The 23,888-nt window shown below is 33.5% G+C and overlaps 2 protein-coding genes across 9 annotated transcripts in view; one reads left to right on the top strand and one right to left on the bottom strand.

Moving 5' to 3' along the window:
• Positions 1-3,079: 3,079 nt before the first annotated feature.
• Positions 3,080-5,020, bottom strand: l(3)87Df (cytochrome c oxidase assembly factor COX20 lethal (3) 87Df). Its single transcript, XM_088273987.1, has 2 exons — positions 4,905-5,020; positions 3,080-4,824 (listed from the first exon to the last, which is right to left on the bottom strand). Exons 1-2 carry the CDS (start codon positions 4,929-4,931, stop codon positions 4,501-4,503), a joined length of 351 nt encoding a protein of 116 aa, XP_088130113.1. The 5' UTR covers positions 4,932-5,020; the 3' UTR covers positions 3,080-4,500.
• Positions 5,021-11,312: 6,292 nt separating this feature from the next.
• tutl (immunoglobulin superfamily member turtle) overlaps positions 11,313-23,888 on the top strand; it is a 337,339-nt gene continuing 324,763 nt past the window's right edge. For all 8 annotated transcript variants that reach the window (XR_015838863.1, XR_015838862.1, XM_088273974.1 and 5 more), the window contains exon 1: positions 11,313-11,548. The gene's annotated coding sequence lies outside the window, so the exon portion shown is untranslated. The remainder of the gene's footprint in view (positions 11,549-23,888) is intronic.

Raw genomic sequence — 23,888 nt, 5'->3', positions numbered from 1 at the left:
GAATAAGAAATAACTTCAATGGTCGATGTACGTAATATTCAAAATACCAGTCGGATGACTTTTCCGCAGTTAGCAAATTATTGCTATGGTTCTCCGAGAGATATGATTGTATTTACAAGAGGTTGGCTTAATCTCGTCAAGAGATCACAAGTTTATCAACAATGCCTGAGATAACGGTATTAGGCAGAATTTGATACTAGTAAACAGGGCTGTCACATAAATGTTATGCGCATTTTTTAGTGGTTAAAAAATTATTATTTTTCAAAAATCACCAGTATTCTTTTCACTCTTGAGATTCTTTTTAAGAGCACATGATAATAAAATCAATTATTATAAGTCTTGAAGATAATATGCGGATTACTATGAATATTTCTTTTTCTCCGTTTTTAGACAATAAATCTACAGATCTGTTTTTTTCTCCACTCCTTAAAATATTGTATAAACGCAATGAAAATATTCAAAGAAGTAAATAAATAATAAATAAATCGAACTTTTTTATTGAACCACCCTCTTTTATTTCAAATGGAATATATTGGAAGCCTTTTATCCTATATTGATGTTTTAACTATTTCTATATTCAGAATTACGGAATTACTATATTATTATTATCTTTTACTACTTTACATAGTTTAGTTTCATCTCTGTTCTATAAAACAGAGATGAAACCAGTACCTTTGAGGGAGGGGGGTAGAGGTGGATTTTGTCCCCAAAAGGAACACTATTAAAAAAATCCGCACTGGACCCCAAAGAGACAATAGCCAGTACTAGATTGATCTATAATTTTTTGCTATGCTATTGCATAACAAAAAAATAACAGAATAGGAACAAGTCATAACAAGAAACTATGTTTTTTCAGCTGTATCGAAAACCCCATAGTATTTAAATAATTATTGAAAATTAAAAAAAAGATCTTTCTATCATGCCCTTGTCATGAAATTAGATTTATCATCTTCGATTATCGGTTCCAGAACCTAATCAACATAGTAACTGTTGAAAAGGTTTTATTTTATTTTAAATAATCTGTAATTGTAAATCACATTGTTTTTGGTGATTTATTGTGGAAGATTTTGTTTTTCTTTTATCGGTAACCCTATTTGTTACAACATTATGGAAATTTACTAATCAAATAATGCAGTTATCGCATGCGTGAACCAAATATAACCCGGGATATATATTTTTTAATTTATTGAAATTAAGAAATGCCATATTAAATTTATTGATACTAAGAAATGTCATATTAAGATAATAATAGATTATATAATAAAATACAAAACAAATATACTTTTTAACGGGATTCTATTTTGTAATGGAAATAGTATACTATTCCAGTTCATATTTGCTTTACCCATGTGTGAATGAATGATACTGTTTATTAGTTATGACATGTTCAATAAGAGTCGACTTCTTGATGTAAAAGTTATCTTTGACATCGGGGTCAAGGAAATCAAATGATTGCTAGTCTTTAGATGGGGGAGAACACTTCATAATACTGAGTAAAAATACATATATCGGTAGTGTAAAGGCAAAGGGGTATATCTGTCTCAGACCAAATTTTACAGGAGAGTTTTTAATGTATTTTTATATGTGCATATCTTAATTAAACTAAATAAGTATTGCAACTACAGCTATATCCTTTGGCTAGATTATGGAATACACTATTTCAGATATTTTGTGGAACAAACATAGAAAATGAAAAATTTGACAGATATACCCCTTTGCCATTACACTACTGATATGGTAAGACATTTTAAAAATGTGTATCCATAAAAAAAACTTTTTTGAAAAGCAAAGTATGTGGAAATTGATAGAGAACATGAATAAAAAGTTTTTTGTGGCCAAAATAATAACAGAAAACATCTTTACCTGGAATCTGTCTGAATTGAAAATCTTGGGTAATTGGTTGCATAATGGGGATGCAATCCAAGCACAATTATTTCCCATCAAAATGAAATAATAAATCAAATAAGTGTGTGGTTATTACCTGTGAAGAGGTGGAAGAAAACTGGAATAAGACAGGAACAATCAGGAGCAGGAGAAGGGAGGTTTGTGCACATGTGGAGGAGACCAAATTCAACCTGCAGCATTTTAATATCAAGAAGAGGAAAAACCTACATATTTTCAGGTAAGACAAAATTTATTTGTAATCAGTTGCAAACTTTATTTTTGGTTCACTCTGTGGTACATGGTCTGAATTGATACATTTGTACATTTCGCTGATTACTTTCAACAATGTCATATATAAAGATAACTTAATTTTTCAGGAGTTCGTTTTTAAAGTTTAAGAATACAATAAAATATATTAAAAATAAATATCAAGCCACTTATTCAACTTTTTACTGTGCAACAGATCTTTTTAGGTAAAACCTAAATGTTTTTCTCCATTTAAAAAATATTGAGTATATTAAAAAAAAAATTAAACAATACCTTTTTTTCAAAATGCAAAAACAACACTTTCTGCCCTGTAGCGGGTAAATATTAATTTTAAAATATCCCACTTTTGCTGGGATACAGTACATTTTACGGGCATTCCGAAAACATGCACAACCGAAAATTTACAATTTTTGATATATGACGTTGTTGAAAGGAGTGAGCGATTTGTCAGTTTGTTACTTTAATATTACAAGCGTAGAAAGTTGTCACCCCTGTATTAGATTGAATTGAGGTACATGAAAAAGTTATTATTATCAAGGAGGTATTAATTACCAATATAATACTTTCCACTATCTCTATAATATGATCAGAATAATTTGTTAAATAAATTAATATACCATTAGAGATAAAGGTGATGGTGAAAAGTATATATTTCTGTACGATATTTCAAAGTTGATTACATTGCGAACATTTTTAAAATAAAGACGCTTATGTAATTTTTATTTGATTTTTTTTAACAAGCAGCATTCTTTTAGAACTACCAGTACGTATGTTTCACAATCGCCAATTGTTCCATTTAAATTCAGGTATTCATTTTTTCATATCATATTTTCTACGGCCTTTATTAACTTCCATGTAAAACAATATTCAAACTGTAAATATATTTTACTATTCATTTAGTGAATGGATACAATAACAAAAAAAAGTATGGAATCAAAAATATATATTTTAAATTAAATAAAAACATATTTACAACTACATAAGTACATAACAATAAAAATGCACAAAATTCTTCAGTGTCATAATATTGGTGAAATGGTCGAAATTAAATGCATCTCGAATATTATCAACCAGTATAGTCCGGCCTCCATTAGTTTTAAGATAAAACTCACCATATACACTTTTGAAGAAAGTGGCAGCACGACAGACTAGAAAAATAAATTGTTGCTTGGTAACTTTTTGCCGGACACCGTCAATATGCAGGATGTCCTCATTAAACGATCTACCAATTTAAGGACGGCTTATAGCTACGACCAACGCTCTAATGCAGAGATGCAATGAACTGGTAAGATTTTCTGTAGCCACATCTTTATAATCTGACCATCTTAATGAATGAAACAAACCGTAGATATGAATTTGACTTAATACACTGATTACGGGTGTTTTTTACGTCTGCGGAGCGCTGGCGATGGAGTTTGAAAATTGTGTACATATATTTAAGACCTTAACAAAGAGATTGGTACGTAATATTCATATAAAAACATTGAATAGTTTCTTATTTTCTGACTTTGAAATGAGGCCAGCGCAGGAGGCAAAAATACCCTTCCTGTCCTTAAGGATCAATCGACCGAACGAGTAGAAATACCTTTCCCGTCTTAGGACACACTTAGGTGTGTTCATAATTCCGGTTGGTGCTGTAATAGAGTTTTAGCCAGTAATAAAGGGAAATGCCTTTTATCAGTATGAGTTTCTAAATTTCCTTTCAAAATCAACCTCGTTCCCACAGTCAGTAACTATTCATTACACAAAGCGATGGTGATCTCCAAAACTTATGTTTCGCATAAGTATAATGCGCATTTCGCGAAGCATATTTTTGTGACCATATTTTCTACCACCTCAACCTTAAATTTTACATAGGGAGTGTAAACTTTATACACTTTTGTATATACTTTATTATGCTGCCTATAATGCTAGATAATCCTTGCTCATTGAACTTGCTCCTTGGTTGCTTATTAGGAACACAAATTTGGTCAAAAACCAAGAGAAGCACCGATTGAAATACACAAGATTGCATCATCAAAAAACAGAAGGGAATTACATTGATACAGCTTATTGAATTATGTAACATTCAGCCATAAATAAATATATGATTTCTTTTTAGTAATTCGATCGGTTTTCCTTAAAATTATTTCTAATTGTTAATAAGCATAAAAAATATATATATACACACATATATATCACTGGGTTTAATATAAAAATTTATGACTTATACCATTCGTAAACAAGAGAAATCAACACCAGGAAAATAATTTTACTAGTTTCTCGATCTAAAAGTTGCACAAATGAATACTCAGAAACTACGGCTACATATTTCTACTAAATATATTCTTTCTCCTATAAGTAATAAATTTAAACTGATTTGAGATCTAAACCTTCAATAGGTTTTTGTTCAGAGGCATCTCCTTGTGGGCCTTCGCTTAATACTTTTTCCTGCATACCAGCTTGTATTTGGAGCATTTGGAATTTAGTTACAGCGTAGTTATACCGGCATGTACACCAGAAGCCGAGGGTTGTTACGATGAAACTACCGAAGCCAACGTGAGTCGCCATTCTCGTGCGAGATGTGAACATGAAATAGCCCAAGCCGGAAACAATCCCGGAGCCGATTCCGTAAAGAAAGCTATCTCTGAAGCATGGTATCTGAGTTATGTCACGTCCAAACAAGTAAACACTCTGAAATCAAAATATAAAAATAAATAAACCTTGTAATCATAACCCTTCGCTGTAAAGAGTTTAAAGTCAGTTTTTTTTGCCTTGGAATCATCTCTGTCAACGTCCATAGCTTAAATCGATATTGATTGCTGGAAAAATAAAATTATTTAAATAATATAACCTCTAACCAAGTTAGAACTTTGAATGAAAATTATTTGACAGTCAATAACAATGTTGCCTGTTAAAATTTTCAAGTGGTTAGTTTTTACTAGGCTACAATTTGTTTGCCGGGGCTTGTTGTGTATTTTCTTTGACGTAGGTATCTACATAAAATAACACGAGGGTAAAACCAGGGGGATACGGAAACATAAGTTACAGATCTAATATTAGTATAAGTATGCGGCCTCGAGTGCCACAGGCAATACTATTATTCTGCTTATCTTAGCGAATTCTCTTCCTATCTGTGATAAATTTCCACAGCTGAGTTCTTCGATTCCAATACAAAATGCATCAACATTGTTTGTTAATTTTGTGATAACAGTAACGGGTCGCAAGTTTTGCAATTATGGTTCTTACGGTCGAAATAACTAACATTACTAAATAACTAAAAATTACTAATAATTACTAATAACTAAAAATTACTTCCTATTTACACTCTTATCCGCACCCGATGGTGCATAGAGCACTGCATCATATAAAAACACAGTGTTATCTTGATTGTTAACAAATGAAAGAATGGTGACGCTTCAGGTACCAGTCCAGGATAATATTGAATAAATATTTGAGTGAAAAATCACTTATATTTTTTTGACCCCCACCCCCATGGAAGCATGCTGACCATTACACTACGGAGGCAGATATATTGAAAAATTATGTTTATATTTTGTATCTTTTATTTCGTTAGAAATAATTAATTTTTTAAATTTGAATTTTTTTTTCCGATTTCGGCTTTAAGATTTTATTTTTCTTATTTTCTCAATGATTTTTTTTCAGTAATATTTTTAAACCTTCAAGGGACTTTAACTTTAACAAAAATAGCATATACAAGCTCGTACGAGTACGTGTTTGCAACACCGAGAATCCTAGCACTGATATTTTTCAAATTCTTACCTACTATTTCATCTGCAATGGATCTTTGTCATGATGTGTTATTATTAGCTAATAAGTTAATATGAAAAATCACAACACTATCGGTAACATTCTTATTGAAATCTGTAACGAAGTTGAGGAGATATTAAGGTTTAAACTTTTTTGAATGAAACGAAAAACTTGCGTCCGCATACGTCATCAAATTTCCGTCGTCGAACGTTTTATGGTTTACTGTCTATGACTTATAGAGGTTTAATAGAAGAACTGTGGATTGTTTGTCAGCACTACACCACCATTTGATACGGCTGGATAGGGAAATATGAACGGAGGCGGGGGAAAGCGGACTATAGACATCATCAAATAGAGCCGCCAATAATTTAGCAATGACACCACCATTAAAATACGTTCATCGTTTATGTAACGTCACTCATTACCAACTTACAAAAATAACATTTTTACAAAGGCGAATTTTCCAAAAGAAAATGATGAAGGAAAATATTGATTATATCGGCTGTTATAAACACAAAACGTGTCTTAAACAATCCTTTATAGGTTGCGTTGTTGAATTAGATATTCCTCCCGTTTTCAAATGATCCATTCTCTTTCCACATAGTAATAATGCTCTTTGCCCTGAAACCCTTCACTTTCATCATATTTATCCCATGAAATATATTCCACTTCAAAATTGGAAATTTTGTGTGGGATTCGTGCATTTGGCGTTCAGAACTAGGAAAATAAAAAGGATTTTTTTTTATAAATACGCATTAACCGATGAAAAATCAGGTATGGGGAGAGGCTTAGAATGTTCATTACTGAAAATAAAAGAAATCACCCAAAACAAACAAACTTTTATACACAACATTTTGAGTGTATCCAAATACTTACTACACACGTGTAACATTCACCAATTCTACCCATGATTGGCAACCACACTACTCAAATTCTTGGAAGTTCTTTATATATGATCCAATTTCGAAACATTGCACTTGAATCACTTGAATTTTCACTAAAGACATCTATTGGTTAAATAAAAAAAGCTTCTTCATTTCCCCAATAGATGTCTCTAGTGAAAATTCTAGTGATTCAAGTACAATGTTTCGAAATTGGATCATATATATATATATATATATATATATATATATATATATATATATATATATATATATATATATATATATATATATATATATATATATATATATATATATATACATAGAATTTTTACTAGGGACATCTATTGGGGAAATGAAAAAGTTTTTTTTTATTTATATAGATTTATATGTTTTTATTTTTTATTTTTTTAGATTTATATAGAACTGCCAAGAATTTGAGTAGTGTGGTTGTCAATCATGGGTAGAATTGTTCACTTATACCAGCCTATGACGGTCGCAAGCACCGTAAAAGCCCATACTTCCATATTCTTCTTCATCTATGTCGAGATGTCAAAAAATAATATGAAACTTCCATACAACTGTGATACTATGTGTTTACAAATTCTTTAACAATAATGATATAAAATGTATTGCTCAAGAAAATCAATTTTAAAAGCTGTGTTCACTGAATAGAAATAATAAGAAACTCCTCCATCAATACGTAATGTACGTAATAATTTATTTCTCAACTGAATGGATTACGTTCACAATGGATGGGGAGGTAGTTAAGTACTTCAAACTTTGTTCCGAAGCTCTGAATGTCGCCGCCCGGAAAGAAATCACTTTATTAAACGAATTTATCGCAATTCAATTCACAATTGCTTAATAATTTTTACTCTATTGCTTTTGGTTTAATCAAAAGGGAGTACCATTTTTTTCAACGAAAGCCATAAAAGAAAATTAATTAAGTCGACAGATGTAAAGGAACTTCAGTTCATAGCCCTTCGAACAATCGGTATAATTGCGAGGTTTATTCAAAACGTTTTTGGGGGAATATAATTGATTGAACTGCTGATGCTGTAGCTTCATATATACATAAACGGAATAGGTTTTGAACACGAATCTTTGGAATACGATAGAAGAATACAGTGATTTTGGAGATTTTTCTATTCGATGGAAGCTGCATTTATTATTTACCTAACAAGTTTTATAGAACATTAAATGGATTTTTGTTTCTTCTAACGAAAAAATATGTTTTATTTTAATATGTGTTGGGAACAGTAAGGATAATTTTGTGAGGGGCAATCAGGAACTTCTCAGCATTTTCTCATTGCTTAGAGAAAACTAAGTAAAACTCCTCAGGAGAAGATGGACTGTTGACTGTCGTCAACAGACCTTCCGTTCCACTAGAAATGGGTTCGGCATATTTTGTCCTAGATTGGTTTATGGTACCAATGTCCTTAACTATGTTTATGTTTATGATACCACCTCTCGTGAAAGTTCCTTATGAACTATCACGGATCCGATGTCGGATAAGTCCCCAGACTCCTGCAACGCGCCTCCAGCCGTTGTCTTTGAAAGCTGAAAAGGCCAAAGTTCTGGAGTAACCTTTCTCAACTAAAAATAATTGCCTGTCTGAAGTTTCAATTCAATATTTAATGTAATCTAAAAACTTAATGTGCCCAAGTAATTATTAGTAACTGTGAAAACACATAAACCTAAATAATAGTGGCGGCCGGAGTCCAAAGTAACACAGTAAAAGAGTCCAAATATTAGATGTCCTTTCCTCCGCTTATGCAGTTTACTATCCAACGGTCTTCGTGAAAAATACCACGTTTACATGCCGCAGTACTATGCCGCAGTATTGAGAGAATAACCCTAGTCGGGCAACCGGGGTAAAAATGTTTTTTTGGGGTAATAAGGAAATTTTCCTTTTTTAGAAAAGCAAACTGTCGTCTTCTTGGTTGTCTAAAGGCTTAAAAATTGCACATGAGGAGGCGGCAAAAATGTTGCCATTTGCAACAACCTACCTTTGTGAACAAGGGGTTTCCACTCTAATGAACATAACGAAGAACAGAGATCGATGCTGAACGCCGAACACTGTATTCAAATTGCTCTTATATCGAAAAGTCTTAATTTCGAAGTAATTGTATCAAACACGAAGCAGCATCATTTCTCCAAAAACTAAAAAGGAAGCCTGAAAATCTAAATTTTAGTTTGATTCAATTTGAGATTTTTTTGTTGTTTGTCATAATATACTTACTATTTTCGTATGTAATAACATACTTTCGTATGTAATAACATACTATTTAGTTAGTATTACTTTTTTTTTTAATTTCGTACCGTTCGTTTACTTTCGTATGTAATAACATACTATTTTCATAAAACTTTTTTTATTTTGTAAATTGATTCGATAATGTTTATTTAAAATATACATTGACTGTCTTCTTTTCAAAATGAGAGGGGGGGAGGGGGTAATATCGACATACGCAAAAATATTTTAGGGTAATGGTTAAAAAAAGTTCCCCGACCGCTACCCTAGAGTGTGTATGATCTCAAAACCATCAAACAAAATGTCAAAAAAAAATATATTTCCACTTGTAAAAAATATGTCTACGCAGGGCTAGGAAATCATGTTCCCACGGTTTTGGTAGGGCATTCCAAAAGGGAATAAAACAATCTTTGTATAGGAGTGTAGGAGTAACCGGTTCAACAGCGCCGAAAAAATAGAGGGTTTTTAGAATTGTTTAACTATATGTTTCTAATTTTCGATAAGGAATAATAATTTAAATGTCCTGAAAAGATCAGATGCAGATCTATGTTCTGGAATTTAAATTCCAACCAGATCTTTTATTTATTTTTATTTAAAACGAATACCCCGCAAAGCCTCTACTTTTAGAGGTTTGTCTGCAGTAGGATATTTAGGATGGGGAAGGTAAATGTGAAAATTATACCACAAACACCCAAACCAATCGAAAATAAATCTTTTTTGAATTAATTTTGCAATTGGCGGGAATCGAACCCGCGACGTCAGGTTTCGCAGTCGAGCGTCTACCCAACTCACGGCGCCTGTCGCCGAAATTAATGGGCAAATATTTGACATCACAATTCCCTTGTACTGTTACACAAATACAATGCAATAGTTTACTTGTTTATTTGAAGAGTAGGCTATCATCGCGGTTTTTATTGGGTCAAAAATAAATAAATAAAAATGGCAAGATAATCGGTATTATTCGTGTTGAAAATGTTAAATAAATAAGAGCGATATAAAGGATGAAACTATCAAGACTTCCATATTCCCTTCTCAAATGACTTCATCTACGTTTATATATCAAAAGAATGCTTTGAGGCTGATATCTTAAACGTACAAATTCAGAACTCGATCGAGCGCGTTAGGGGTCAGACGTGTCTCTGCGCACAATTTTTTTTTTAGAATTTTATATTGGAATTAGATTTTTTTGAGAATATGTATTTATTGAAAAAATATTTTTGTAATTTTTTTAAACTCCTTACCTTTACATAGCTTATTTCTTTTCAAAACTTTATATTAAATTGTAAATGAAAACACTTTTTAACACTTGAGTTTTACATTTATTTGTAACGAATAGTTTCGGAATCTATAGATGCTTCCATCTACAGGTTGAATATAAACTAAAGCATCAAAAACCATTCCCACAAAGTAAATGCCGAAAAAACACGTTTTTATTAATATATATATATTTTTAATTTATTACGAAATTTCTATATTTCATATGATACAACATATGTGAGTTCAAACAGTTGCAAACAAAAAAAACGATTATTTTGTAGGTTTTTGTAATCAACTTGAATAGTTGAATTTTCCCGTATTTTACGAAATATACTAAAAAGTATATAAAAGTCATTCTATGGCAGTAATAAAAGATATAAAAAAGGAGTGTAAGGCTGAACAAGGGATAATTGAAAAGATTAAGAAGAGGTATTTAAGGTGATATGGACGTGTGGAGCGAATGGATAACGAAAGAATGACTAAGACAGTATATTTGGCCGATGTGACTTGGCATGATTAGATCAATCAGAACCTAATATCTGGTGGTACCCAAAGTCTGCGTAATCGGAGGGCACGTATGACTAGATGCGTGGATGTGAAGGAAGCGAGGAGTGTATGTTAGGACAGAAGAGTGTGACGTTTCATCCTCTCTGCCTACCCCTGCGGGGAAACGGCGTGATGTTAGTAGTTAGTAGTACTAATAAAACCCCGGTTACTGCATTATGGACTTAAAAATAGCTCTCGGAGTTATGACCTAAGTGAAAATTGATCTAAATATTTCGGTGGTTTTTGAAACTAACATCACCTCAATTGACAGTTTGAAACATCACGTATTTGTATGTGGTTATGTGGGTGGTAATAAACAATCAAATAATGTTATTCATCTCGGGGAAATAACAACCCTTTTTTGTAAAAGGGTGCGAAGCGACACTAGCGCCGCGCGGTGAGATTAGCGGCATAAATATAAATCAATGAGTGACGTTTGGTCGAGCGCCTTGCGCTTACTGCCATCTAGCGCCAGTGCCGCGCAGTCAGTGGTGCGAGGTGGACGTGTTTAGCGGAGCTTACACACCAGTCAGCTGCCATATATTCATTAGTTAGCCTTTGAGACTCTAGTTTTATCCGCTTTCCTAACTATAACCGAACGCTCCATGAATGAAAGACCTCGTGTTTTTGAGTGATCTTTCCAGAATAAACGTGACTTTTGTGCTAGAGTTTGGAATACCTCCCCCGCGGGACTCGAACCCAGAACGAGGTAAGCTTACCTGTCCACTCGTATTGTTTTGTACCGAAGGAATGTTGTAAAACGGACAATGTCTCTTTTCAATAGATTATTATTTATTTCTTTATCCTATCACTTAGGGCACATAACTCTGTAAAAGGAATATTCTCTTTTATAAAGTATCTGTTAGACTTATTGATTATTCGATATTCTGTATAACAAATTCACAGGTGTCTACGTTACGCCTATTTCGGAAGAAAAGTCCGCGTTTTCTGCTTTTGTTACGGTTTTGCTCCGATCATTTCTCCGATTCTGGCTTAAAAGGTCGTTTTTCGAAAACATTTTTAAACGATTTTACGCGTCGTTCGGAGGCGACGATAAAAGAATTACACGATAGAATAAAAGAATTGCAAAATGCAATACGATCGTGGTGTAATCGAACTATTGTTGCGGTGGATTACGAAATAGTGTCTGGTAATGGAAAATTAGCGAGGTTTACGCGTTATCATAGTGCATTTTATAAAAAATAGACTTGGACATGTGTGCTAAACCTACCTTCTCAGAAATAAGTACCTTTTAGTAAATATAGGAGGTATATATTGTATCAACCGTTCGACCATTGTGTATGCCTTTTGTTGGATGCGAAACAGTCCTTGAATTCGTCGAGAGAATAGAATAATACGTTTATTCTTGAATATTATTTGAAACCAAAACCTCCAGGTTTTATGTATAATATTTTCGTGTTTTTAATTTTATGTATGTACATAGCTACATAGGTACCTTTGCATCGGATAAATTACATACTTTTCATCCGAGTACAATGTTGGAAAATTAAAATGTTCATGAACATACTACTACTACTGCTACCATCACGCCATTTCTCCGCAGGGGTAGGCAGAGAGGGTGGAACGCCAAACTCTTCTGTCCTGACATACACTCCTAGCTTCCTTCACATCCATACATCTAGTCGTACACGCCCTCCGATTACGCAGACTTTTGACACCACCAGATTTAAGATTCTGATTGATCTGGTCGTGCCAAGTCTTTTCACATTCGCCACATATATTTGCTTAGTCATTCTCTCGTTATCCATTCGCTCCACGTGTCCATACCACCTTAAAAACTCTTCTTAATCTTTTCAATTATCCCTTGTTCAGCCTTACATTCCTTTCTAATGAATATCGTTTTTAATTCTTCGTGCCAAACAAATATGTTTATGGGCATTCAACTAACGTGAATGTGAGTTACACAATATAATGAAATTAGTATGCAGAAAACCGAAAAAAAACACATTTTGTATTGAGATTCTGTAATGATGTTTAGGTATGTGAATCGCATGAGTTAAGAAAGGATAGTAAAAAAAAATATGATGCGAATTTGATTGGTAATAGAAGTAGAGGAAGACCGAGTAAAACTTGGCATGGTCAAGTATTTCAAATACTTGGACGTGGTAAGGTTAGATATCGCAATAATCGGCGGGTATGTATGAGGAGATGCATGCATGTGGAAGAGGAGAAGAGTGATTCAAAGATAAGCGGTAAGGCGTTCTATTCTTTCTGACTACCTCTGCAGTAAAGTGGTGTAATGGTTAGCAAGTTCATTAATTAAAAAATTGTATTGTTTGATTCAGGATCAACATTTTGAGTGTGTCCCCAAATACTTCACAAATCTGGACTATCTCCAATTTTCATCTCACCAATAGAGATGTCTCTAGTGAAGTTCTAGTGATTCAAGAACAACGTTTTGAAATTGGTTCACATATTGGATATAGAACTTCCAAGAATTTGAGTAGTGTGGTTGTCAATAATGGATAGAATTGGTGAATGTTACACGTGTGTAAAGTGATCACTTAAACCAGCCTCAGATGGTCGTCAGCTCCGTAAATACCCAGACTTCCATATTCTTCCTCATCTTTGATGAGATGTCAAAAAAAAATCGGAATCAGTTATAAGATGAAAATAAAATGAGATTGATCACACAAGTATGTATAACTTCCTAAAAAATGAGTACATATTTGGTTGTCAATCGTATGTACAGCCGCGTGCACAGAGAATTAATTAGAATAGGCAGTAGAGGTAGGTAGTAAGGTAAGCTGGTACTACTTAGTAAGGTAGGGTAGGTACTGGTTGCATTTTTATGTGTCACGCGGGTAAGTCAAGACAGGCGCTGCTTTTGTGCCTATATGGAAGGCACGCCCCTGGTTATGGGCATTCAATCAACGTGAATATGAGTTACATAATCCATTGAAATTAGTATGTAGAAAATCATGTAAAATAATAAATAAAATTACATTTTGTGATGAAATTATTTGGGTATGTGAATCGAATGAGTGAAGGAAGGATAGTAAATAAATTTATGAGGCGAATGTGATTGGTCATAGAAGTAGAGGAAGACCGCAGAAAACTTGGCGTGATCAAGTATTTCTGATATTTATTGTATTCATTCCAGTGCCCTTTAGTATAACCTAAAATAAAATGTATACTCACACACCGGCCATGATGCCTTTGTGTAATATTTTTTTTGTATTAATATAATACATATTATATTTTTGTACTTGTAAAATTATAATATATTGTGAAATGCAAAAACAATGCGTTACGCCAAACAGCCGCAACTTAAGTTACGGCTTGTTGCCTTTACACATTAGTTAAAAAACTATGTAAAAATAATATATGTTATCTAAGAAGACTAAACCTTGTCCGCACCCAATTGTGCATAGGGCACTGCATCGTATTGACGCAGTTTTTCTGATAGTAACTTACATGATAGTGAGGTGATCACTCCTGCGCTTCAGGGAGTGATTCCAGGGTTACATGAAATAAATATTAGAGTGTAAAATCACTAACATTTATTTTCATCCCTCCTGGGAATCGAACCCGGGACCTCTAGCACGGTAACTTAACATGCTATTACACCAGAGTCGATCAATGTCATCAGAAATGCCTAAATATTAGATTTGAGTTTTATATTGAAAATTCCTGTTGCAACTGCATTTTATACAATAATATAACAACTACATAGTTTGTTCCACATTTATTTTATTTAACCAGTGACCGGGTTTCGTTGTAATTGACATTATCAGACTGGTGGAAGGCTAGACAAAAATCGATGTTAAATACACAACATGGCATTTTAAACCACTACCTTGTTATGTATATAGACAATTATATAATATAAAAGTTCTCCATATGTATAAATGATTCAAATGTTATTATGTTATAAATAAAAATGTAAATATATTAAATGAATAAAAAAAAAATGTCTAGCTTCCCACCAGTCTGATGATGTCGGTAAAGACAAAAATCTGTCGCTGGTCAAATAAAATAAATGTAGAAAAAACTATTTTATGGAATGTGCAAATATACATAAAATGTACGTATGTACCAATTTAATATTTTCTTAAGATATTACAGGTTTCTTTTTTACCGCGCATCTCTATCTTTGAAATTAAAGCAGAAACTATGAATCGGTGGAAATAATCAAAGGATTTTTTAATCGTTTATTTAGCGTACATTTTGGGCATAGTACTTGCCCAGTAAACCGTAACTGTTATTTACAGTTCCTGTAAGCGACTTTTAGGTAGCCAGCAAATGCGCGCTTTCCTTTTCGCTTTTCCGGCATTTTCCTCTTTCAAAATTCCGAATTCAAAAATCCCGTACAGGAAACCTTGTGCCAAGCACACTGTCGTTTTTCCGCGTGAAAAATATTCTGCGTTCGGAAATTTTGTATGAGATTCGTTCGTTCGGAATTCCGAAAGAGAAAAACGCACGTTTGCTTCGTTATCCGCGTAATCGAAATGAGCAAATTCTGAGAAGTTCCTGATTGGACCACACTAGATAATTGCTCCTGTTTACAACACAGATTAAAATAAAATATAAATTGTAGATAGAAGAAATAAAAATCCACTTAATGATCTATAAACCTTGTACATAATAAGCAAGGTAAATAATAAATGCAATAACATGTAAATCTTTCAAAAATAAATAAAAGAAAACAAAAAGACTATCATACCATTAATCAAATAAAACAATAAATCTTGAGTGTAAGTCCTTCTCCAAGCACAAGAGCTCAGTCTGTTTTTTGGAGAGGCACAGCAAAACTAAAATAATAAGTTTGCCATATCGCTCACTCCTTTCAACAACGTCATATATAACAAAAATCGTCAATTTTCAGTTGTGCATGTTTTCGGAATGCCCAGAAAATGTACTACATCCCAGCAAAAGAGGCATATTTTAACTTAATATTTACCCGCTACAGGGCAGAAAGTGCTATTTTTGTATTTTGAAGAAAAGGGATTGTTTAAGTATTTTTTTAAATAAACTAAATATTTTTCAAATGGAGAAAAAACATTCAGGTTTTACCTAATAAGATCTGTTGTGTCACAGTAAAAAGTTCAATAAATGGCTTGGTATTTATTTTTAATACATATTTTAAATATATTCTAATATTTTAATACATATTATAATTTTAATACACATTATATTATTCAATATTTTAATTCACATTATATTTTAAACTGTAAAAACGTTTTAATAGATTTATATTATCCACTGACACTTCGTGATGGAATTGCATTTTTAATTTATTATTAGATTAAAACCAATATTTTTAGCTTTTCCACTTTTTTATTTGACCAGCGACCGGGTTTCGTCGTTACCGACATCATCAGACTGGTGAGAGGCTATACAAATTGTTATGTTATATATAAAAGAAGGCAGGAGTTGATAACCATGATTTGATATAATTTTATGAGAAATTAATTTAATTTGAGTGAATTATGAATGAAACTTTGTTGTTGAAAAAAGTTGATAACCATGATTTGATATAATTTTATGAGAAATTAATTTAATTTGAGTGAATTATGAATGAAACTCCTGCCTTCTTTTATATATAACATAACAATTTGTATAGCCTCTCACCAGTCTGATGATGTCGGTAACGACGAAACCCGGTCGCTGGTCAAATAAAAAAGTGGAAAAGCTAAAAATATTGGTTTTAATCTAATAATAAAAAAATGTAAAAACGTTCTCCTGAAAAATCAAGTTTTTTTGATTTATGACGTTCTCGAAAGGAGTGAGCGATATGTAAAAATGTATAGAAATTGTATCAAATTGTATTTAAAAAATGTAACTTTATTAAACAAATTAAATTGAAAAAAATCCAATCTTAAAAAAGAGACTGACCAAAGTAGAAGCAAATCAAGTATTTTTTAAACCACACAAACGTAAAGCTGAAACGGGAGGGTTAAATTTGGGCCGTTAATACTAGGCTTATTCTGATGGCATAACGCCTTCGGTTCATCCAGAGACCTGAGCTGAAAGGGTGATTAATATTTCAAGTGCGGGTTCGGAATGGAGCCGACCCGGAGAGCAGATTGCAGAGGGGGGGGGGTGAGGTGTCCCAGGAGAGCTGGTATTACGGAAACTTCCACTATTCGTCGGAAAAGCTCGTTTGAATTATACTAATTTTTGGAAATGGCGAAACGTGATTTCAAAGCATAGTTTCATCATGAAATATCTGCTTTTAACCAGTTCTTTTAAAATTATTTTTTAAATTTATGTTTTGCTTTTTAAAAATATCACTGTTTCACCATTGAATAACCATTGAGTGTGTCCAAATACTTGCCTACAAAAATCTGGATTATCTCCAATTATGGGAGTTTTTCTTTATATTATTTTCTTGCAGATAAGCTGGTATTTATAAAACTTTTATTTTTTATAGTTATTCTTCATATTATTTCTTGATATCTCAACATAGATGAAGAAAATTCTCCTTTATCTAAACATAGACCCAACGGGGTTGTCCAAAAATAATACAAAATATCATTATTTTCTTGCGAATAATCTGTGTTACTCATAAAATTTTATGAAATAAAAGATAAACTTTGTTTTTAACTTGTTTTATTTTTGGTACATACATGTCCACCCCAGAAGATGACATGGTTATTGTCGAAACCAGTCGGAGAATAGTACCAAAAATAAAAGTTTGTTAAAAACAATGTTTAAGTTTTCTTAAAGTCCGTCAATATAACATAAAATTTTTCTGTAAAAGAAGTTTAATAAATCCATAAATGTTGCGATGTAACATTTTTGTTTATTTTAAAGTTGGTCCGCCTCCGTAGTGAAATGGTCAGCACGCTCGGCTACCATAGTGGAAGTACCAGGTTCGATTTCCGGGTGGGGGTTCATATAAATATAAAGTGATTCTTTAATCTAGTAATTATACAATATTACCCTGGACTGGTACCTGAAGTGGAGGGCTGATCACCTTTCCTTCATGTGCTAACGATCAAGATAACATGGCGTTTATATGATGCAGTGCCCTATGCATCATCGGATGCGGATGAGGGTTTGAGTGAATGAAAATGGGATAGTGTGTAAAAAATTATATAGCATTAGATGCATGCAGATCTGTCAGGAAGCCTTGATGCTTCTGTATCAGATCTGGGCATGCGGTGGGACAGCTTTCAATATAGCATTTGTAGGGTCTAAATTTTGGCAAATTAAGAGTTTGGTACATTACATTAAGTATTTTAAACTTCGCGTCGGCTGTAAATCAGAATTCCTTTACTATCTTGAACTCTTTCGGACAAAATTAGTCCCAAAACGATGTAGAAAATTCCCTTTGCCCGGTGCGAATTCAATGCTGCATAAGCCACGAGCTCACCCCGAGGTCTTAATGTGACCTTACTGCGGTGTGGCCTACTGGGCGGAGGCGCCGGTGACAGGCCACCCCGGCTCATATTCGTCATGTAATATTTAATTAGAAGGCCAGGTGGGAATTTCGGATGGATTTACTGCGGTCAACCTGACTTAGATTTGAATCAAAGAACTTGGACTGGCCGTATGTAACAGGGGTAGTATTATCACGTACTTTAAACGTTTCTTTAAACCGCCCTACAAATCGCTCACACCTTTCAAGAACGTCATAAATAAATAAAAACTTGATTTTTCAGGAGAACGTTTTTAAAGTTTAAAAATATAATGCAATGTTTTAAAAATAAATATCAAGCCACTTAGTGAACTTTTTACTGTGCAACAGATCTTTTTAGGTAAAACCTGAAGGTTTTTTCTCCATTTGAAAAATATTTAGTATATTTAAAAAAATAATTAAACAATACATATTCTTCAAAATGCAAAAACGACACTTCCTGCCCTGTAGCGGGTAAATATTAAGTTAAAAATATGCCGCTTTTGCTGGGATATAGTACATTTTCTGGGTATTCCGAAAACATGCACAACTGAAAATTTACGATTTTTGATTTATGACGTTCTTGAAAGGAGTGAGCGACATACGAACGGACATGATACGCGTCGTTTTTTTCCGCAATATTGCGCTAAGCCTGTGACAAAAATATTTAATGCGAGACAGAGAGAGGGAACACGCTAACGAAAAAGTACATCAGATCCGTCCTTAAAGCACCTATTATGGCAAAAACACCGTTCATAACTCTGCAGATTTTTTCTACAAAATTAACTCAGAAAATAACACGAAGGTAGAGTACTTAATATTTTGTCATCTCGACATAGCAGAAGAAAAATTTAGAATTTTTAATTTAAGTTTTGAGTAGTTAATCTACAGTAACAATATTGGTATTTACTAAGTAAAACTAAACAACATTTTGAGTGTGTCCAAATACTTGCTCACAAATCAGGATTATCTCCAATTGTAGGAGTTATTTATCATATTATTTTTTGACATCTCTACAAGCCTCTAATATCTCTAGGCTTTGCGAGTTATTCCTTTAAAAAAAAGGTAAAGAAGAATATGGAAGTCTGGGCATTTACGGGGCTTACGAGCGTCATAGGCTGGTTTACACTTTACTCACGTGTAATATTTACCAATCATACTCATGTCTTTTGTTCTCTCAACGTAAAATAACGTCTTCCGACACCTCTTTTGTCTCCATCGTAAAATACCACACCAGGATAATATTAAATAAATATTGTAGTGAAAAAATCACTTATATTTATTTGATCCCCTCTGGGAATCGAACCCGGGACCTCCAGAACGGCACACAACAGAGGCGGACCTCTATAAGGTGTGGATATAGTCCAGGAGTACATAGAACCGAGGAGCAGAAGCTTCTCGATACAAAGTAGAGCTGTAGAGTGTGTTCGTCTACCTGTAATGTGCACAAATCTCATTAGCCCACCCGACCGGGGAATTATTTCCTACCTCACTTCTAATTGGCAGACTCGAAAACTTGAACTTTACTCGTCAACTTAATGTTACCCTTAACTTTCCTCGAAAACCCTTCCCCCCCGCCCTGTCCCTCACGCGGAGGGACGGAGGCTGCTGCTTCGCTCGAATTAATGAATCTGAGTGGAGAGAGACCCGCCGATGTCTTTATATGTATCAATACGTTCCCGTGACCGATCCAAGCTGTTTGCATGCACACATACATCGAAAACCAATACTGTTTATATATTATTTTTTGACATCTTATCAAAGATGAAGTAGAATATGGGTATAGCCTGGGCATTTACGGGGCTGACGACCGTCATAGGCTGGTTTAAGTGATCACTTTACACATGTGTAACATTCACCAATTCTACCCATTATTGACAACCACAATACTCGAATTATTGGAGGTTCTATATATATGAACCAATTTTGAAACATTATTCTTGAATCACTAGAACTTCACTAGAGACATCTATTGGTTAGGTGAAAATTATATGAATATTTATAATTTATAATCCGTTATATCCGAAGTTCGTCGAATACAGGTCCGTTATATCGAGGTTTTAGTAAAACGACTCCCCGTTAAAGAGTGCAAGGAAACAGTATATCATGTTTATTTTGAATTCCGGATGACGTAAGTTGAGAAAAAAGAAATGGTGCGATTATATTTACAATTATGAAAAATAATAACTCATTTGTATAAAATATTAAAGTAAGTTTTAATGCCTACGTTTGTAATTAAATGTGGTCTAGGAGGCACTGTTTTTGTTGTATCACAAAAATTTCCGAAAATATAGTGTTGAAATATGAAAGACTTTAAAGGCGTTAAAAGCAAGTAATATAAATATATATAAGGGGAAATAATTATGTTATATAATTCTGTAATCCAATCAAGATGTACGCATGCGGTAAATCCGTATATTATTAATTGCTAAATATTTTTTCTGCTTGACTAAAAAATGCTAAACGGATATTAACCGACAAGTGCCTACCCAATACGCATTCATTAGCCGAGACCCTATGTAGATGTACCGGAGGCACTGAATACAAATTCTGCATCTATGAATTTCTCATATTCCAAAGTTGCCAATGCGGAGTTACACCCTCTTCGCCGGGGCGGGGGGGAATACTCTAGGGGGGAGGGGGGAGGGACTGGGCGACACTAGCGCCGCGGCGGACTGCCGAACTAACAAATTAAATAATGAATCCTCGTAGCTTTTCCTTGCTACTGCACTAGTTTTGGGTAAATGCACTAGTTTTGGGTAAATTTGAGGATATTGCAAAAAAGTGGAGGCCTTAAATTGGATATACTCGCGTTAGTACCTGCATATTGTATTTAGTTTTTTTGTGTTTCTGGGTTGCTGAGTCGTGTTTCGTTCGCACTCTAGATGGCGGAAGCTGCAATGCGGTCACGCGGCATAATAACTTTGAAATAACGCTGTCAGAATAAGTCCAAAATACAAAAAAATTGTGGTTCGGATTGTGAAATTTTGAACTCTCACTAAGAGTTCTTTAATATGATATGGACATGTGGAGCGAATGGATAATGAGAGAATGAGAGAATTTTTATTGTTTTTTCTTTATTTTAAATTCTTTTTCATTATACAACATAATAGAAATACAAAAAAAAGATCCCACAAAGGCATAGCCTGTGTGTGAGTATACAATATAATTCAGGTCAAAGTAAAGGCATTGACAATAGTACGATACATATTATAAGAAGTTGAACTAGAATAAAAGTGTTAATATAAAATACAAAAACTTTACTAACAGAAAACAAAAAAAACAAAAAAATTAAAAATTAAAAAATCAAAAGTTACATGAGTGATATACGTCTACAAGAAAAATGAGCTTATATCAAGCAAAATTTTAAATAGATACAAACTTAGGAAATAAAACTATTGAATTAAGTCTAAATAGTTTTTTTTAAACAGTTATCTAAAATACTGGCATTATTTTTCGATGATCCTACACATTATACCCATAGTCTGCTTAAGGTTTATTAGAACAGTGTTCCGCAAACTTTTTCTGTTCAAGGTACACCTGCCAAATCAATTTAATGTAAAATCTGGTTGTGTCAAAAGTCTACGCAATCGAAAGTCGTGTATTACTAGATGTGAAGGAATCTAGTAGTGTATGACTGGACAGAAGAGTGTGGCGTTCCATCCCCTTTGCCCACCCTTACAGTCTAATGGCATGATAGTAGTAATAGAAGTTTAAAAAAAAATGTATAATTCGACTGGTAAAATAGGGATGAAAAATATCTAATACTAAGGAAAGGAAAAATACTATTATGTATTTTTAAGTGTTCTTCTTCATCTGCTTGATGTATAGGCTTTGTGGCCTGTTTTTAAGAGGGAGGAATTCTTCCTGCTATTTTTATGTATTTTATGTAATTAAAATATAATTCATATTATTTTTTGACATCTCAACATAGATGAAGAAGGATATGGAAGTCTGAGCATTTCGGGTCTTAATAATAAAACTTGCATTTTCTTCATCATCTATGTGAGACGTCAAAAAATATGTTTAAAAAATAACTCCGAATTGGAGATAATCCAGACTTGTGAACAAGTATTTGGACGCACTCAAAATGTTGTATAATATAATTCGACTAGAAAATAGGGATGAATAGTCATGTAATACTAAGGAGCGAGTGTTTTTGCCTAGAATTTTCACTCATGAATTACATGAAATTATACTTACTTTAAACATAAAGAGTAAATCCACTCACGAGTAGGCATAGGCTATAAAGCTTTAAAAGTTAAAGCCTGAGTAGGGTCATGGTAAGCGGTGTTGCATAAGCCGTAGCCAAACATTAGTCACTTGGACGTTAGGTAATTAAAAAAAAGAGTGATAATATTATGAACTTGAAAGTGGTCAGGTTATGAGTCGTAACAATCGGCGGGTATGTATGAGGAGATGCATGAACGTGGAAGAGGCGAATAATGTTTGCAAGGACAGAGTGGTATGGCGCTCTATTCTCTCTGCCTACCCCTGCGGGGAAGCGGCGTGATGGTTAGTTAGTTAGTTATATTATGAACATAATATTATCACTCTTTTTTAATATTATGAACATAATATTATCATTGTGTCGGGTTGTGGTCCCGTGGTTAGTGTCGAGGACTCTTGATTTTACCATGGGGTTGTGGTCCCGTGGTTAGTGTCGCGGGCTCTTAAGTCAGAGTTTCTCGGTTCGAACCCACTCTACCACAATTTGATACCTATTTCTAATAATGAGCCGCTTAGGCTCACAGAGATAGTAAGAAATTGAAATACTTAGGAAAAGGTAATAATAATACTGTTATGTGTTTTTTATTATTATTTTAAGTTAATAATCTTTTTTATTGTTAAATATGTTTTTTTTTTAAATCGTAACCGTTTTTCTTGTTAACTGTCGTTTTCAAACGTAAACAAGTCTAGTGTCGTCGTTACGATGTAACGATATAATGGTAGTAAAAATCGGTTACATCTCGTGACGCAACGTTCCACGTTCAAATTCGAATTGTCAGTTGGGAATCGAGAAAACGAAAGTCGTTAAGTTCCCGTTAATCCGCTGGCGCTGGCGGCCGCGGCCGTTCACTCCGCGCGCGGGTAATCTGCGGACCGCGTAGAGATGTGCCTCTCGGAACACGGACAATCGTCATTTCGCGCACTTTAAAATTCAATAACAACACTATTTTTAAAAAAAACTTCTCCCCACCCCAATGGTGCATAGGGCACTGCATTATATAAACGCAGTGTTATCTTGATCATTAACACACGAAGGAATGGTGATCAGCCCTCCGCTTCAGGTACCAGTCCAGGGTATTATTTAATAAATATAAGAGTGAAAAAATCACTTATTTATTTGACCCCCCCCTTGGGAATCAAACCCGGGACCTCCAGAACGGTAGCCGAGCATGCTGACCATTACAATACGAAGGCGAACAATGATATACTGTCAAATTAAAGCACGTTTATTTTTAATAAATCTAAATTGAAGTGTTTAATTTTATTAAAATAAAGTAAAAATTAATTAAAACATTCTCCTTATCATCCATTGTTCAATTGAACAATGGTTTATATTACCATACCACAAATTTATCAATGCTTTTAATATACAAAATATATAACAATTAATTGGCTTTTTTTTACTTTTATATACTTTTTTACCAAAATGTTGTAATGTATGCAATCACTCTCC

This window comes from Brachycentrus maculatus, unplaced genomic scaffold, assembly GCF_059751285.1.
Source record: "Brachycentrus maculatus isolate JH-2025_06_01 unplaced genomic scaffold, ASM5975128v1 h1tg000624l, whole genome shotgun sequence".
Taxonomy (NCBI): Eukaryota; Metazoa; Arthropoda; class Insecta; order Trichoptera; family Brachycentridae; genus Brachycentrus; species Brachycentrus maculatus.
Note: the sequence above shows the minus strand (reverse complement) of the source record. Positions and strands in the feature narration are given on the sequence as shown.